General features: G+C 34.9%; 1 protein-coding gene across 3 annotated transcripts in view; it reads right to left on the bottom strand.

The window, feature by feature from the left end:
* Nucleotides 1-19,793, bottom strand: part of CWC27 (CWC27 spliceosome associated protein homolog) — a 247,180-nt gene that overhangs the window by 207,584 nt on the left and 19,803 nt on the right. For all 3 annotated transcript variants that reach the window (XM_021076544.1, XM_021076543.1, NM_001243923.1), the window contains 6 exon segments: nucleotides 19,502-19,645; nucleotides 18,010-18,108; nucleotides 17,273-17,376; nucleotides 15,807-15,876; nucleotides 3,325-3,404; nucleotides 2,339-2,372 (listed from right to left, as the gene is read on the bottom strand). In XM_021076544.1, coding sequence (XP_020932203.1) covers nucleotides 2,339-2,372; nucleotides 3,325-3,404; nucleotides 15,807-15,876; nucleotides 17,273-17,376; nucleotides 18,010-18,108; nucleotides 19,502-19,597 — 483 coding nt within the window. In that variant the 5' untranslated portion in view covers nucleotides 19,598-19,645.

The following is a 19,793-nucleotide window of genomic DNA, read 5'->3' as shown; positions in this document are numbered from 1 at the left end:
GCATTGCTAGCTTTCATCTCCTTCAGGCCTCTCCTCAAATGTTAGCCTCTCAGTGATTACTTCTCTTGACCAACGTAATACAATGGCAGAACCATCCACCCACCTCCAGTACTCTCTATTCCCCTTCTCTGTCCCCCCACTGAAACATTCATCACTCATCTGACGCAATACATATTTCAATTATTTATTTGATTACTGTCTCTCTCCCATAATTAAAGGAAGCACTCCATGTGAGCTAGAATTTTGGACTATTTTGCTTACTGCTGTATCTTCAAATTTCCAGAATAGCACCCAGCATTAACAGGGAGAGGAGTAGAGGCAGAAATGAAGAAAGAGGGAGGGAAAAGAATAGAGAAGAAGGAAGAAACCACCTGAGAATCTTTGTCTTGTGATTCGCCAACTAAGTGAGTCTTGATGAGGCAGGATTCTTAACTCGAGGTTTGTGGCCCCTAGTGCAGTGGTCCTTGAAGTCTAGTCCTCAGGCTATAAGGCAGGGATTGTTAAAAAATGTAAAATCCTAGCCCTTATATCAGTCTTATTGAACCAATTCTCTAGGGATAGAAATTTTGAGTGTTTTCAGTGAGACATGTAAGAAATTCTTTAGCCTTGAAACTTTATAACCACTGACTAGGTCTTCCATTCTTGGTCCTCAGGAGATCTAAAAAAAAATAAATTCCCTACAAATTCATAAAATTTTGTTTGCAAATGTAGTATATTTCCTGAGAAGAAGGTCCACAGTATTAGACATTGCAAAGGGTCCTGGGAGACAAAAGAGATTAAAGAGCATACACTATCCTTAGATGACCTCATCCCTGCCAAGACCATAAGAACATAATGATAATTTTACATTAGGCCTTGATCCTATCTACCAGACCCATGATGTTACACAGATGTCTCCAAGTTTTCTGAATCTTAAGATGCACAAAATCAAGCACACTACTTTTCTTTTTTCTCCCCACCTTTCTCTTGTACCCATCTAACAAACTGCCCAAATCAGAAATCTTGTCATTGTCCTAGACCCCTCTTTCCCCTTTGCCTCACAGTATGGAATCAGTCACCTCTTAGATTTCTTTCAAGTCTCTCTCTCTCCCATCTCACAGCTGTGGTCTTCTATCAAGCTCTCCTCCTGCTATAGCTTCCTGATAGGTCTCCTTGACTCTAGCTTATCTCTTCTAATTCATCCTCTGATATTGCCAACAATGATCTTCCTCAAATGCAAAGTTGATGACAGCACTTTTTTTTTTTTTTTTAAACTAATACTCTTCAACTGTTCTTCATTCCTTTTAGGATGAAATTCAAACTGCTCACCTTAGCCTATGAAGCTCTGTAAAATGTGGCTTCTCCTTACCTTTGCAACCTTGCTCAGCTCTCCCTCCTGTCACTACACTCCTCAGACTGGTCTGCGTTCAGCTTCTGGAACATAACAAACTCTCTCCAACTTCAGCGCCTTTTGTTCATGTCGTTCCTTCCACCTTTAACTCTCTACCTCCCTGCTCTCTACAAACTTAAATTTTAGCTTTTACTTCCTAAACAGGGTATAATCTCTCCTTGTTCCCATGTGTTAGCATACACTATTCTCTGAGCTAGAGGAATCCCACCTTTCACTAGTTTCTTTTTTGATCTAGTCAACCTCTAATTCTCCTATAAGGCGCAACACAGCATCATTTCTTCGAGGAAGGTTTTCTTGACCAGGTTAAACATCGTCCTTTCTATACATAATCACAGAGAACCCTCTCTTTCGACAGTGGTAATAGATGATGTTGTGTTCTTGCATGGACAGTTATATAATTCCTTCTGAATTATACAATGCGCAGATCAATGGGTTTTTTACATAAAGTGGCAAATGAAGGACTTGAAAAAGTTGATCTCATACATAAAAGACACTGCCTTCTGTTTTATCACCTTTAATAGCCAGTACAACTAGTGAAGAAAAGTCATTATAGTCTTGAAAGAGAATCTTCTGATATGTGTGTGTAAAGAAGGATACTGTTATAAATTACTGATCAAGCATTTCCCATATATCATGTAGAATGCCCATGCATCAATAAACTTTTAACATAAGATAATAAAATCAATGACCTAAATTTTTGTATACAAAAAATGTTATGTGAGAGGGGAAAAAACAGGCTGGAAATTCACACATAAGATTCCAATTTTGTAGGGAAAATTCCAATATCAAAATAAATAATTTATTTTTGAATCTTTCATTATTTTCAAATTTTACATATGTAATTATTGGAGGTAATATATATAACCTTTTAAGGAAAAAATTTAATCTTTTGTAAAGATTTTGAATTTTCCATAAATTGTTCAATTATATATTCAAATTAATACTCACATCATTTGAATCTCCTGCTGCATCCCCTTTCTCACTACAAAAAAATAAGGAAAACAAGCCAATATTAGATTCAAAATGAAACAAAATTATTCAAATACCCAAAAAATTTAGAATATTTTGTTGGGATTAATAGTTCAAAAACAATTCAACACAGGAATTTCAGAATGGCATTGTGGAACAAATGGAAACATCATCGTAAAGGAAGTTGTTTTTATAAATAGAAAAAAAGGTACGTCCCACAGCACTTACATGAATTCATTAGAATTTTTTTTTAAAAAAAGCAAACATTCAATAGTGCTATTTTTATGAACAAAGGGCTGCAGAAAAAAATTTCTTCAACTGGCTTGATGTATTCTGGCTGAAGAAAACAAATCCTTCAAGTACAAGGATATTAAGATTCTTAATATAGAATTTTTGAAAATGAGCTGAACTCAGTACAATAGTATTTTAGCCCCCCCCAGACATTGGCCCAGTACAACATGTGCAGTTATATTTAATGTAAGACATCTCCCTTTCTCAAATAGAAGCAATAAAAATAGTAAAACAATTTTCTGATAATTCCTGAAATACATAAGTAATAATATTCAGTGAATTGGCCCAAAATGTGGCAACTTCTTCACAAAACCCTTCAAATCTGATTTGCATACTCAAAACTCTGAGACAAAAATGACTGAGAAAAAAGTTAGCAAAGCAACTTTGAATTAGACATTAAACTGTTAAAGTAGACAGTTTCCTGGTATTCATACTATCCCAAGATTTAAGTTTAACAATTTTAAATTTAGTTCAACAGAAGGAGACAGAAAGAAAAGTGAAAGGGATAAGTGGTTCTCTCCATTATGTTAGAAGCTCTACTATCTAAATACTTCAGTTTTTTGGTTGGGTTGACAAAATTTGATTTAAGACAACCTCTGTTTACTCACAGAGGAAGCAAGAAAATTATCTGAGCCAGAAAGTATGGCAAAGGATCACACTAGCACCATACTAACCTTTCAACAGCTGGAACAGAGCTGAGATGTGGATCATCCTTAAGCAAGTCATGACTACTTTTGCTTTTTCCCTTCATGCTCTAGAAAGGAATGTATAATCATGAGTGGGGAAAAAAACAGTCTTTCTAAGGACAAATGAACAAATTTACATAAAATCTAGTATTCATATAATGCGGTTAGCAAAAGACACATGTTCGTGAAAATTTGAGTATAAACAAAAGCTTTGTAAATAACAATCTTATTCTCCTATTGACTAAAATATTATTTAAAAAACAGCTTTTCTTTCAAAAAATGACATATCTCTTTTTTTGGTTTGCCAGGCCCATCGCATGCAGAAATTCCTGGGCCAAGGACTGAATCCATGTCACAGTCAGAAACCCAATCCACAGCAGTGACAACACTGGATCCTTAACCACTAGGCCACCAGAGAACTCCAAAAGTGATATATCCTCAAAAATAAGATATATTGATTACTATTTCCAAACACTAAAACATCATGATTTACTATTATTTTTTAAAAACATTAAAACTTAGAAGACAAATCACAAGAGTAATTTGAAAGAAACACATACTATGTTATCCTTCAAATATACTGTCTATACTGCACAGAATCATTTTAAAAATGTACCCAAAATGTACCCAAACAAAAGATGAGAACATCTACAAGGTACTATTTAACATATATAGAAGAGCTTTTCATGTATTACACCATTCAGCAATGACCAAATATTAAATGCTCTAATCTCAAAGTTCATATTCTCAATAAATTTACATTTGAGGAGGAAAACAAGATATAGGAAGATATAAGAAGTAGAAATATTTAAAAAAAACTATGACTGCTGTTATTCTAATTTATTAAAGATATACTTATGTTAGGCACTGTGCTACAATATAGTAGTCCTACATCTCAATTCCTCCCCTCTGAAAGTAAAAGCATCTAAGGTGGGTATTAGCCCCCATTTTATAGATGGAAAATAAAGACTTAGAGATTATGTAATTTACTAAAAGTCCCAAAGCTGGTGGTAAAGGATGCAGAATTTAAGTTCGGTCTGTCTCACAATGATATAATAAACCCATTTTTCTTTTCCCAGAAGCCCCTATGGACCCAGGACAACTGGCCTGGTTTCAGAACTGCAGACTATCCTACAGACCTACTCACCACCAGGTGCAAAAACTTCAAATATGTACCTTGTATCTTGAGGTGGGAAGCTGCTTGTCATCCTCACCCCTTGACTAATCATTTAAGAATGAACAGGGAGTTCCCACAATGGCTCAGCGGAAACAAATCTGACCAGCATCCATGAGGATGTGGGTTTGATCCCTGGCCTTGCTCAGTGGGTTAAGGATCCAGCATTGCTGTGAGCTGTGATGTAGATATTGCAGATGTGACTCGGATCTGGCGTTGCCGTGGTTGTGGTGTAGGCTGGCAGCTACAGCTCCAACATGAACCCAAGTCTGGGAACCTCCATATGCCACAAGTGTGGCCCTAAGAAGACCAAAAAAAGAAAAGTAGGAAGTTAGAGTTGACAAGAAGAAAGGATAATTCCTATTTATTTTGAAGGAAAAATTTACTTTGAAAAATTCATTACAAGATGTGTTAAATAAAATTTTAAAATATCAGATACAATGAGTGAAAATACCTCTTTCCCTCTACCCCCATTCTTTACTATTTAACAATTTTGAGAACAGGCTTCTAAATTTGATAGGCTTTACTGTGAGGCAGATGTATACTTTCTGAAATTTATTTCCATGATGAAAATAATAGATTTTAAAATTTATGTATTAACGTGGGGGTTCTCCCCATTTTAAAGACGTGATCAGTTTAAACATGTTTATAGTTTAGTTTTACAAGGCAAAATAAAAACTTTTCCCAAACAGTTAATCTAAAGATGTATTTATCTATAATTTTAAAAAGTCATAGAATCTGAGAGTTCCTGCTGTGGCACAGTGGGTTGAGAATCCCAGTGTAACAGCTCAGGTCACTGTAGAGGTGTGGGTTCAATCCCTGGCCCAGCACAGTGGATCAAAGGATCCAGTGTTGCTGTACCTGCAGCATATGCTGTATCTGTGGCTTGGAAACAGTCTTTGGCCCGGGAATTCCTTATGCCATGGCTGTAGCCATTAAAAAAAAAAAAAAAAAAAAAAAAAAAAAGTCACAGAATCTGAATTATGCAATTAATACATATTTCTATTTCCATTACCTTACATAAACCCAGGAATGATTTTTTAAAAAAAGGCAAAAACCAACAAATTACTTGATAATATGCTTATCCAACAAGGAAAACTGAAAACAAAAACGAAAAACAGCTCAAAAACCAGAAAATGGTATAGTAGAAAGAACACAGGAAAAGAAGAAAGATGACAGTTGGACCAAAAGAGTTTCAGAATCTAATATTCAATAATTCTATGAGTTTTAGTCCAAAACTTGTAGCATTTGGGAAAAGCAGCCTTGCTTACTTCACACAAGAGAATTAAATGAGATACTTGTGCAAAAGTGTACTAGTGAATACAAAAGACCTCAAGTAGAACAAAAATTGAACATCTTTCATTTATGCTTTCCTTCCCTAAAATTACTTCCTCCTGTGTGTCTAGCCATCAATGTTATTTTCATTTACTCTAAAAAGTATTTCCTTATTAATTCTCCCCATGCAGCTCCCTCATAGAGTCACAATCACAGACATAACAGCCAGAGTTGGCCTCAGACCTTCTAGTCTGGCCTCTTAGGTAACATTAGAAAATGAGAGTTATATTAATAAAGAGCAAAAGTAAGATTAGAATTCAGGTCTCTAGGTTCTTGGTCCATTAATAAGCTATACTATTTCATTTACTTATAAATGTTACTTTATAACTGTTAGCTTAATTATTAAAAAATGGCTTCTTGTTTATGTCCCAAAACTTAAGTCAGCTTAAAGGGAAAAGAGGAAATGTAAAGTGACTTAACAAAAGGAAGAAAGTGATAATCTGAGTAATTATTACCCTTTCAAACTTTAACTTTTAGAATTAAATTAGCATAGAAGTATATAACCAAATACAATTTTTTAGATGTCTCTTCCCACTATAGTAGACTTTGAATCTTGCAGACAGAGAAAACAAATTGTGGAAGAGCTGAAGAAATTTGGAGACAGCCTCAAAATGGGTAAAAATGAATTCAGATATTTCTCTTTCATGCCTATGCTTTCTGAATGATCTGTTTTAAGGTTCTTATTTATATCATCTGGTAACAATAATTTCAGAGGAACAAACACTTAATATACTTTAAAATGATTTTTGAAGAAATTACCTAAAAGCAGCTGTCTGATTAAAGGATTTAGGGGCTGAACAAAATACTAAACATATTTAGTGTATACAATGTAGGACACTCCATAGTTCGTTAAAAACTGTAAGCAAATCTGACAATGAACAACAAAGAGGATATGGAAAATTTATGTCATTATCTGGCACCTCATACCCAAGAATACAGAGGCAATGAAATGGTGGGAATTAAATAGAATACAAATAGAAGCAAGTAAGCAAGAGACATAGTGATACAGAGGAACTGGTCAAGAAGCTGGAAGGTCTGGGTCTCAACCTCTAACTAGATCTGTGTGATTGTTAATTTTATGCCATGGTACCCAGTTATTTGGTCGAACACCAATCTAGATGTTGCTATGAAACTATTTTTTAGATATGATTACACTTAAATTAGTAGACTTAAACTTAAATCAGAAGCCAGTTTGGCTTCAGTACAGCAACACAAAAATTATGCCTGACTTTCCAGGCTGTAGATTTTGGACTAAAGGTTGTAACATTAACTCCTCCTTGAGTCTGCAGCTTGCTGGCCTACTCTACAGATTTTAGACTTGCCAGCCCTCACAAACACATAAACCAAATTGTAAAACTCAATCTATCAATCTCAGTCTCTATTTCTCTGATGAATTCTGTGACCTTTAGTGTAGAACCAGAAAACTTAATATTTGGGGAGAAAAATAGATTTTACCGGCCACTTCATCTAGTTTCCCACACAATGTAGGAACTAGTCAACCAGTGTCACCACACTTGAAAGAAACTTAATAAACTCACAGACAATGAAAATCACCTTTTTAAATGGCTTCTATTATTGGACAATTCTCTAACTAGAGAAAAAAAAAATCTATGTGTAATTTTTAACCATCCAACCAATCCTACCTCTACCTTCTAGAATTAAAAATGAACTACAAATAATTCCTGTTATTAGGTACACACCATAGAGTTTAGATACAAATAGATTTGATAGACAGGGTAGCAGCCCCTACAGCCCATACAGATATCCATGTCCTAATCCTCAAAACCTGTGAGTATGTTACTTTTCCTGGCAAAAGGGACTTTGTAGATAAATTAGGAATTCTGAGATGAGGTCACCCTGGATTACTGAAATGGGTCCAATGTAACCAAAAGAGTCCTTACAAGAAAGAGGGAGGCAGGAGAGTCAGGTACAGAATGAGGAAGAAAAGAAGAAACCCAACCTGCTACTGCTGGCTTTGAAGATGGAGGGAGGAACCATAAGCAGTTTCGAAAAACTGGAAAAGTTGAGTTCCTGTTGTGGCTCAGCGATTAACGAACCTGACTAGCATCCATGAGGATGCAGGTTCAATCCCTGGCCTCGATCTGTGGGTTAAGGATTCGGCATTGCTATGAGCTGTGGAGTGGGTCGCAGATGCAGCTCAGATCCCACATTGCTGTGCCTGTGGCACAGGGCAGCGCTACAGCTCCAATTTGACCCCTAGCCTGGGAACCTCCATATGCCATGGGTGCAATCCTAAAAACACAAAAAGACAAAATAAAATAGAATAGAATAGAACAAAATAAAATAAAAACTGGAAAAGGTAAGGGAACAGATTCTTTCCAGAGCGTCTAGAAGGCCCCTTCAAGCCACTAAATTTATGGCAATTTGCTATAGAAGAAATATGAAACTAATACAAATATATTAATATTTTTAAAAAATTAGTTAAACATAAAAACTAATATAATTTAATGGGGCAAAAACATTTTATAAAATATACTGTTTAACACTTCCTTTGGACAAATAACCTTTGGACAAATGGCCTAGCAGCACTCTCCATACCACGCCCAACCACCTCTCAAATTCTGAGGAAACTTTAATTTCATAAGATAAATGAGAACACAAACATTCTTATTTTATTCTCAAAAGTGATGTATTTGTCTACTGATATATCTTATTCCGGGTAAGATAAAAAGCTTTTTTATAATTTTGGATTAGAGTTTAAAATCTTAACATACCTTGTAGAAAGAGAAATATCGTGTATCAGTGTGAATGTAGCATAATTTAATTACTATTTTCAAATTTAGCTATTGAGATAGGTTTATACTGGATCTACCATTTAACTTGCCTCTCAAGAAAACTACTTGTCTGATTGTAAGCTTTTACTTGAAAAATACTTTCTGACATATATATTTAATTTACGCACAGAGATTCAGGAGTAAACTTTAAACCAATAGAGACCTTTGACTGAAACCATTATTTAAGAAAGCAAAATGAAGGTAAGGATCTTCCAGACAAAAACCTTTCAAGTATTTGAAGCTTAGGTTCACATTTTCACTTAGTTTTTACCTCTCTAATGTTCCTGGCATCATCCCCATCTTTCTCACATCCCTCCCTTTCTCTGGATACATTTAGTTTGTCAGTATCCTTCTTAAATGAGTTCAGACTGAACAAAATGCTGCAAATGTGATCCCTCCCAAATGCAAAGAATGTTAAATTCCTTACTTCAGAGATTTTACTCTTAATAATTCAACTGAGGCTTATGGGCTATTAAGTCTTATACCTATTCAGCTGATTTCATTAAAGTACAATACATGTACCCTATTACATTTCAGTTTACTAGTTCAAAATAATCAGGTACAGGCTGACAACAAAGCTGACAACAAAGCACTCTTTGGGCAGAAGTACTCAATCAGCTATAAATCCATCTGACTGCACTATCTCTCAGATCACATTTCCTCATGTTGTCCACAAATGTATCATGAAAGACTCTGACAATGTACTTTCCCAAATTCAAGATACGTTATTATGGCATCCTCCTATCATGCAATCCTATCAAAAAGGAAATGAAGTCAGTCTGGCAAGTCACTTAACCAGAGTCTCAGTTTCCTCATCTATAAAGAAAGGAAGTTGGACTAGATCCCTTTGAGCTATAAAATTCTATTTTTCTAAAAGAGATTTTATCAGGTAGTAGAAAGATACTGAAATAAATAATGAAGGAAAGCTAACCCATGAGAGAGAGGCACCTTGTCATGAATAACGAGCAGGGTAAAGCAGTATCCATAATCCCACACTGATAATCAATAAACCAGAGGGGACCCTATCTTATTTCTCCCTCCTCATAAAGTAAAGCCTCAATTTAGACTTTACCAATTTATTAACTTGTGATGTGAGGTTCTGGAATAAAGCTTAAAACTGTGGAGTCACTGAAAAAAGAAACCTGATAAGCAAATGAATAATGAAACAATTATTTTCAAGCCCTCTAGAAATATTTAATTTCATGCACCCACTGAAACTGCAAATTGTTTAGTCATTGTAAAAGACACTGACTTGACTTTGGCTCTAGTTATTTACATTTAAAAACAGCAAAATTAAATTTTAAACTAAATTTTCCAATATTCAGGCTGGGCTTCTCTTTTCTTATCAAAGTTTCATTTTACCCAAACGGTAAAATGTATTTGAAGTGTGCTCATAGTCTGAAGAAAAGCACAAAAGCAAAATAAAGAAACTACACTTCCATTTCTGTTCTCTCTAGACTCTATCTCATTTCCTCCAAAGAAATTTCCTTTTCTTTAAACTAATAAATTTCAACATATTTTTTGTTGTTGCTCTCTTTCCTCCAGCAAAACTTACCCATGACTCCATTATAGAAACACACAAAAAGCTAATTTTTTTTTTCTTTTGGTCTTTTTAGGGCCGCACCCGAGGCATATGGAGGTTCCCAGGCTAGGAGTCAAATAGGAGCTGTAGCCGCTGGCCTACATCACAGCCACAGCAATACCAGATCCAAGCCGCATCGATGACCTATACCACACCTCGTAGCCATGCCGTATCCTTAACCCACTGAGCGAGGCCAGGGATCAATCCTGTGTCCTCACAGATGCTAGTTACATTTGCTTCCACTCAACCATGAGGGAAACTCCCTCCAAATAGCTAAATTCCTGAGGCCAAAGATTTTGCATGATGTTTTAAGACCCACTCAAAAATGGAGAATAGGTTGTTGGTGGGTCGGGATATCCCAGTGTAGACCCATGCTCTCCAAGCTGCTCAAGCACCTATTCAGGACCTGGTGGGAGTGCTCAGGAAGGGCACCGGGCCAGCTGTGCTGAGCTTACAGCTTCCTACCTCAGAAAGCTCAGCTGCGGGTGAAGTTTTTCACCAGCTGTCTAGATTATTTGTGCATGAGAGCAGCAGCTTCAGCAATGATGATCATGATCATATTAAGGACTGATATTCTTTAGCTCTCTGAGAATAAAATACAACTTATAACATAGAAAATATTATTTCAAGATATGTGACTTTAAAAATGATTCTTCAAGATTGCACGAGGGATCAAAGTAAGGACAATCTGTATCCTTATTTCGCAACTCTTAATAGTACATATTATTTCCATGTGTAACTGTAGAGTTAAATAGAGGCTCAGAGAGACTAAGTTATCCAAAGTCACAGACTTTCTGTAGGAAGTGAAGTACCAATATGAGTTTGTATAATCCCAAATCCATGCTATTTCTGCTTAACACACTGCCACTCAAAGATGACACAAAATTTACCATCAAGAAGTGCACAGCTTAGGACCCTTCAAAATTAGTAAGGCAGAAAGAAAAGGGTATAATGCTTGAATAGTATACAGTGAGAACACAGTTATATGTTTGTTGTGTAATAAATCAAAAAGAATGTTTTTAAAAGAGAAATATAAGTATCGCAAGAAAGGAAAAAGTTATATCAGGGGGAAAAAATTAAGAAAAACTAGAAAAGGGAGTTCCCACCATGGCTCAGAGATTAACGAACTCGACTAATATCCATGAGGACGTGGGTTCAATCCCTGGCCTTGCTCAGTGGGTTAAGGATCTGGCATTGCCATGAGCTATGGTGTAGGTCACACACACAGCTCTAATCTGGTATTGCTGTGGTATAGGCCGGCAGCTGCAGCTCTCATTCAACACCTAGCCTGGAAAGTTCCATATGCCACAGTGCAGGCACCCCCCCCCCCAAAAAAAAAGAAAAAAAAAACTAGAAAAGAATATTTTTGTTGAAAATAAATATGATTTTGACATTCAGAAGTGAAATAAGACTCTTTAGGCAGGTAAAAGAACATGCACAAAGACACACAAAAAGGAAAATATAAAGCATATATGTAGAACAACAAATAGTTCATGTCTGCTAACACAGTGTTCCCTACATTTCCCAGAGAAGATTTCCAGTGAATTCATTAAAAGTACAGATTTCCAGGTTTATCCCTTGGAGATTCGGATTCAGTTAGTCTGAGATGCGGTTTAGGAATGTAATTTTTATAAAAAGTACTACATGTGATTTTTTTTTTATTAGTATCAAAGTTTAAGAAGCACTAGATTAAAGGACAGAGTTGGTAAAGGGCAGTCATGAAAGCAGAAGCTTGAAATAATAGGTCAAGGAACTTGGCCTTATTTCTGTAGTCAACAGAGAGCAACTATAACATCTTAATCAGGCTTCAGGAAGGCTATTCTGATAGTAACGAGTGGAAAGGAAAAAAGAGAAGGGAGATGGGAGACCAGTCTGTAGACTAGGGCAGCAGCCCAGGCTAGAGATAATGAAGGCTAGAAAAAGCATAGTAGCAAAATAAATTAAAAGGAAAACATAGATTTAAGATATATTATGGATGAAAAATTGGTAGAACAGTACAACTAACTGGCTGTGCAAAGGGAAAAATAAGAAAAAAGAACCAATTCTTTGGGGGATACTGGTAGTGGTGAAATTAGAAAGAGAAGTCACAGAACAGGGAGAAGTTTGGAAAAAAGATAATGAATTAAGCCTTGGCTTGGGTAACTAGTGAGATACTCAAATACAGAGAAATCCAGTAGCTGGAGAAGAGTAAATCAGCCTCGAGATATAGACTTGAGAGTCAGAAACAAACATTTGATAATTTTATCACACAACACCCTCAATTAAAAAGTCAGGCAAGAGAAATGTGATGACACAATACTAGGGTTGTACTGCATATCTGATAACAGACTGTGGATTGCAATTACCTTGGCAAAGAGGAAAGAATTTACTTGGTCTTTACTACTGTTTCAAGTGTTTCACAGGTTTAAAAGCAAACATAAAGAGCAAGCTAGAACTATCTATGGTGGTATCTTTTACAGTTCAACCATGTAGGAAACACAGATTGCTTTTGGAATATCAAGTTCATCATACTGAGAAGCTAAACATATCATTTTTTTCTTTTTTCGTTTTTGTATTTGTGTAAAAGTAAGTAGCAAGAGGAAGATATGTTTTAAACATTTAAGACATGCTATTGTTCTGTTACCATCAGCAAAATTTAAACTAATTTCCTAATAGAGTCAATATCAAAGTAATTGTGAAAAAAACTTATTTTAGGCCATAAATGTAATTCAATAAAAAGACTGACAGAAAAAGTCCTTTTGCCTATCCTTGCTCTCAAAGGTGCTCAACCTAGTACTATCCAGGACCCTATGGGAGTTAGGGAAGGGCAGTGGGCCAAGTGCATTGAGCTGCCCCAAACCAAAAAGCTGTGCTATCAATGAAGTTTCTTGCCAGCCTTTTAGATGGCATAGGCTTGAAGGAGGCAGCTTCTGTATTATTCAAAAACCACAACAGACAGTTTAATAGCTAGGGGAACCTAAGGACAAAATTCTGATTCTATGACCTTCTAATTACATGGTCTCCAACAAGCAACTTAACATCTCGCTAATGATTTCATCATTTATAAAACAGGAATAATAACATCCATATCACAAGGTTGTTTTAAAGATTACATAAAATAAATACCTAGCACATGTAGAAGATAAGCAAATAAATCATTAGAATGTAGTATAATAAGTGTTTAGGTGGCCAAATATAGACTACCACAGAAAGAAGTTAAGCTTTAGCCTGGGTGGAAGCTAGGTAGGGGAAGGAGGCAGAGGCAGTAAGGAGTTAATAATGGAGCTAAATCTTAAAAGGAAAAACAGATGCAACTAGAGATTATCATACTAAGTGAAGTCAGTCAGTAAGAGAAGGACAAATACCAAATGACATCACTTAAATGTGGAATCTAAAATAGGGCACAAATTAACCTAACTACAAAACAGAAACAGACTCACAGACATAGAGAACAGACTTGTTGCCAAGGGGGAGGGAGGAGGAAGTGGGATGGACTGGGAGTTTGGGGGTAGTAGATGAAAACTATTACATTTAGAATGGTTAAATAACAAGGTCATACTGTATGGCACAGGGAACTATATCCAATCTCCTAGGAGAGACCGAGGTGGAAAATAATATAGAAAAGAAAGAATGCATATATATGCATCACTGATTCACTTTGCTGTATAGCAGAAATTGGCACAACACTGTAAGTCAATTATATTTTAATTTAAAAAATTAAAAATTTAAAAGGAAAAACAAAAATTAACCAAATAAAAGAGAGAGTACATTCTGAGCAAAAGGAAAAAACAGGGGTGAGGGGACTCTGGATAAGGTATGGATATGCAAGGAAACTTGATAATCTCAGAAAAAAATCATTGAAGGGGACTCCTGGCAATTCTCAGATCTAACATTTGTGATTTTTTTTTTTTCTTTTCTTTTTAGGGTTGCACCCATGGCATAAGGAAGTTCTCAGGCTAGGGGCTGAATTGGAGCTACAGCTGCAGCTGCAGCTGCAGCTGCCAGCCTATGCCACAGCCACAGCAATGTGGGATCCAGAGCTATGTCTGTGACCTACACCACAGCTCAGGCATTGAGCGAGGCCAGGGATCAAACCCGCATCTTCATGGATACTAGTCAAGTTGGTTACTGCTGAGCCATAGATAAGAACTCCATTTTTTTCCATTTACAAATACACTCACAGGATCACAACATATAGTGGATCTTTCATTTTGATTAGGAACAAATTTTAATCATGAATAATGTTAAGACTAGAACATGGACATCTAAAAATGATGATTTCTGAGATATCAGGGGACAGTGATTGGTGATGTCAATAAAGAATAGGAAAAGGAGGTTTCATGTAAAGATGAATTTAATTTTGACACGTAAAATAGAGACCTCAGAATGAAGGATGAGAGCCCAGAAGAAGTATTTGGCTTTGTCTCTTAGAGTTGGGAATTTCAGTATGCAGCAATGAATCCATGGTATCAGTAATTGAATCCATGGTATCAAATAGACCAATCAAAGATACTGAAGAAAGAAAAAAAAATTATGACCCAAATATTTCATATACATGCCCATTTTAATTCAGTTTTAATGCAGGGGATATAAGTAGAGCGCTTACTATATGCCCAATATTAGCCTACCAAGACAAGGCTCAATGATGAAGGAAACACATGGATAAAAAAGTAAAGACAAGGGTAAAAAGAATGTGCTCTAAACTCAATGCCAGTGCTAGTGTAAGAAATAGGGAACTGTGTTAAGCAAGTGATGCAGTACTAGGTTTCAGAGTTTTAATTACATACAATAAAGACTTTGAGTCTTATTCTTTGGATCTCAGTGTTCATTAATTTTCAAGAAAAGAAGACATACCAAAATTGGGGGTGGGGGTAAATACCCTTTTAAGATGGTTTTCTTGGGGCATATTTATCAGAGTCACTGCTCTAAACAATGGTAGGGCACTGCAGGTGCTTCAGTAATGTATATTGGGATGAAAGTGAGGACACTGAGGAAAAATACTTAAAGGCCTATGGGAAGCATTGGTGGGGTAAAGGCCAGGAGGCAATGTATAATCCCAAGCCATGGATTGGGATGAGACATTGTAGGTTCTACTCTCAGTTCTACTTACTGACTAGCAATGTGACTTTGAGCAAATTATAACCTACTAATACCTTAATTTACCTAAAATGGAGATAATAATAGAAATCTTAAAGGGCTGTGATGAGAATTAATGAAATGAATAAATATATATAAATGATAGTAAAATGAATATAAGAGCTCTGGTCTGTTATTGTTTATTACAGTAATGATAATACCCAAATCATCTAGCAAACCAATTAAACCAATAGCAATTAAAATCTGAATCATAAATATGAAGTCATTCTTTAATTCTGGTTCTGATTTTAAAAATTCAAATTAAAAAAAAAAACTATCTCAAATCATATTAAAAGTTGCAAGTATTACTGACCACAAATTACTTTATGAATCATTTCAATGAACACTTAGTGAATGTGTACCATGGAACATATGCTGTGCTATGTATAGCAGGAAATACAAAAATGAGTGAGATACAGATCCTCAACTCTTTCATAATTCAGAACACAGGGCAAATTAAGAGTTTTACCTGACTAACTCGATTTACTTCCTCCTCTTCTTCCTCGGCTTCCTCTCCAAATGAAAGTAAACTAAAATTTCTAATCAAAAATAAATAAATAAATAAATAAGGAAAAAAAGAATAGGAAGACAAAGTTAAATAAAATTTATAAATATCCCATTTTCAAAGCAATAGAAGAGAATTTATGAGAAGAAACACTCTATCAATAGACAATATGACTTAGTATTTATGGGAAATATACTAAAGATCTATGTTTTCAGCATAATATTAAGTGTTTGGCCCCAGACCACAGATGTTCCATATATTAGACTAAACTAATAACCAAAAATTCATCCTGAGTACCATCATTAAATATACTAAGTCAGGCATGATAGAAATAATTAAATCTTTTTATATTTATCAAAACTGGTTAGCAAAATGAGGATTTCTAAAAAATAAATACATAGCTTGAAAGCACTACAAATGGGAAACAGTTTATTTAGTGTCTGCCAAAACACATCTTAATGTTTTAAAATTATTGTTACAATTGTTAAATAAAAAAAGCAATAAACTTAGCTAAAAAATAGCCCATGGGAAGAGAAAATTAAGTTTGTCTTTTTTGCTTCTTCAAACTAAAAACATCACAACAAAGCTAAATAACAAGTTACTAAAACTCTCCTCTCAAATATTGGAAAAATAAAAGATTTTGCAACACAAGAGGAATTTTTATTTCAAAACTGAGATGTAATCAATGACTACCACATCATCCCTAATGTATCTGCAATGAATTAAAAACAAAAACAGAAACATCCAACTTTTGGGCTTCTTATCAAAATAGATCACAGTGATGAAATATTATATCTGAATACAGTGACAGTGACTTTTCAAATACATAGCTGTATGAGAAGTTATTTTGCCACAAGATAATCAACTGCTTATTAAAGGGTCTGATTCATATTTGACAGTTTAAAATAGCAACTTAACTAAATCTTTCCTTGATATCCCACAATGTTAATTTTTGTTTTGTTTTATTTGTCTTTTTGGGGCCACACCCACAGCATATGGAGGTTCCCAGGCTAGGGGTCCAATCAGAGCTGTAGCTGCTGGCCCAGGCCACAGCTACAGCAATACAGGATCCCAGACACGTCTGTGACCTACACCACAGCTCACAGCAATGCTGGATCCTTAACCCACTGAGCAAGGCCAGGGATCGAACCCACATCCTCATGGATACTAGTCAGGTTCGCTAACCACTGAGCCAGGACGGGAACTCCAAGTTGGCTTAAGTTTTAAAATTTATATTTTGTATCCGAATATAAGAAAGGTACATTTAAAAAAAAAAACCACACACATACATACACAATGTAGATAGTATTCTCCAGTACAAGCTGGCCTCCCCTCTCAGAAGTAAATAATTGTTACAAAAGGAAATAAAGTAAACTAAATAAATCAGTGTTGCTTTTCAAGCTGAGGAAAAATCTTTCTACTCTGATTACTTTGTGCCTTTGGGTTTCAATTTCTTTACTTCTTCTTCTGGTTTCTCTTTTCTTGGCTTTTTTATTTCTCTTGGAATGATGTCATCAAAAGGATTAAACAAAACCTATGGAAAGAAATATTTTAAAAAACATTACTCAATTTTTAAAAATTTCACAAAACATTAAAGCCAATATTTAACTATGTTGCCATTAGTAGTGCCTATAATTTTTCCTCACGTAACCATTACAAGTATAGTGATATACATACTACATAAAGTGCTTCCACTTACTTGGCTCATTGGACTGTCTTAGTAATCCAATGAGCTATTAAGTAAATATGTTTTAGCCCTATTTACAAAAGGGAAAAAAATTCAAGAAAACATAATCCATAGTAAGAGAGACAAACTCAGGTATTCTGACTCCAAATCAAACACTCTAAGGTACTTGCTTCCTCAATGGAGGATCACTCTTAAATTACCTACAAAATCACTTTATTGCGCTAAATAAGCCTAATTCATCCAGCTTTCCATTGTGAGTTGAGTTTTTCATTCATTGAATTATCAGCTAGTTTCATCGTTGTATTCAAAACCTTCAATTAAAAAAAATTCTTAATCAAGAATTATACCTAAATTACAGAGGTAAAATCTGAGTTGTGATATTAATTTATTATAAGGCTTTAATCTGATAATTTAAGAATATAATCAACTTCTCTTAAGTGATAATCTAGGTGATGTGTCTCATAACAGTCATGCTCCTACCTCACAACTTTTAATTTTGTGTGGATTACGTGGTCTTTCTTCATCATCAATGTCTACTTCTGTTAGTCGTAGCATGTTATACACTGTATCCCCTGTAACCTATCAAGTAAAAAAAAAAAGATTTAATTGCAAATTGTTAAATTCATTCTTTGAAATTAGGGAGGACCTTTGAAAATACTTTTTAACTAATTGAAATCATATTGTTATATGAGAATATATGCATTAAACTATAAATAAAACAACATTATCTTAAGGGGAAAAGGGCATTGATGAATTTTAATCCCTCAATAAGATTTTTGGGCAATTTCCAACATTTACTTAATGTTAGCTTTTATTAAAAATATAATGCCAAATAACCTTCTTGCGAATGACTACTTTTTGTTCAAACATTATATAAACAAATTTAGACTCTAAAATAGGGTAGAAGCAAGTAACAATAACAATGTGGTAAATGCTTTGCAGAAATTATATCTCATTTAACCCTCATGAACATTCTAAAAGTAGGTACTATCATTATCTTCCTTCTCCAGCTAAGAAACTTGAGGTTCAAAGAAGTTATAGAGTTTACAGTGACGGCCTTTCTGACTTCTAACCACCATGCTATACTTTGTCTCTAATGTGTGAATTATGTAACATCAGCTGTAAACAATGGTGCAGAATGCAATCTAATCTCATTTTATTATATATTTATTTTTTTAAATAAAAGGAAAATCTGTGAACATCAGACAACCTGTGTTGGAGTCACTTACACGTGCTAGTATATATTTCTTTATTCATGTTGTTAAGTATTATGCAACAGGATTGTATTAAATGTTTGTGGCATGACTCCTTTAACATTTCTCAAAAGTTCTAAAATAATATCAGTTTTTCCAGTTGTGCTAAGTTTGTTTTTTTCCCTTTTCCATCATAAAATCCAGCTGCCTAGGACAAAGTGAAACCATTTTTATTGAACCAGTAGAGGGAGCCAATACACTAATGATGTCTGCATGCCTGCGACTTAAACATGTGGGAATATATTTATGAAGAAGGAGGAAAATAAAATCTTCAGAATCCCTCTTAAAGAAAGCTACTGAAAATTCTATGGAAATGACATTCTCTGATATGATGTTAAATGTGAAAAGGACTAAATAGGGTACTATTCAAAGTAATAGTCCAGGTAAAAACTTTTAAAGTTAACATAACCTCCACTGGGAATCCATCATTAACAAAATAAAACTTTAACTACTAAATGTTATTACCTAGGTGTGTTTCTAAAAATGTAAAAATAGTATCAGATGAGTGACATAGGAGCTCATAATACCATTAATATGATTTTAGAAAAAAAGAAAAATTCAAAGTTAAAACGAATGACTTAAAACACACAACAGAAATACATAGCATTCCATCATTTTTAGAAATAATAAATAAATATCTCAGGGAATATATTTATGAAGGCAACTTTAGATAAGTTGATCATATATATCATAGAAGCCTGAGATAACTGGACACAAACCTTTCCAAAGATGGTATGCTTATTGTTAAGTTCATCTGCTCGACCCAATGTAAAGAAAAACTGGCTGCCGTTATCATGAGGACCAGCATTTGCCATGGCAACCAGTCCTCTCCGATTAAAACGCAACCGTGAGTGGAATTCATCCTGAAGCATTTAAAAAAAAAAAAAAGAACAAAAAAAGATTTAGTGAATGATCTTGGTTATAAGACCCTTCATATTCAGCTAACAAGCAAAGTCCCATACAACTTTTAATCACAAATGTTTAAGTTAACTGATTTTCATATATAACAAA

This window comes from Sus scrofa, chromosome 16, assembly GCF_000003025.6.
Source record: "Sus scrofa isolate TJ Tabasco breed Duroc chromosome 16, Sscrofa11.1, whole genome shotgun sequence".
NCBI classification, from domain to species: Eukaryota; Metazoa; Chordata; class Mammalia; order Artiodactyla; family Suidae; genus Sus; species Sus scrofa.
Note: the sequence above shows the minus strand (reverse complement) of the source record. Positions and strands in the feature narration are given on the sequence as shown.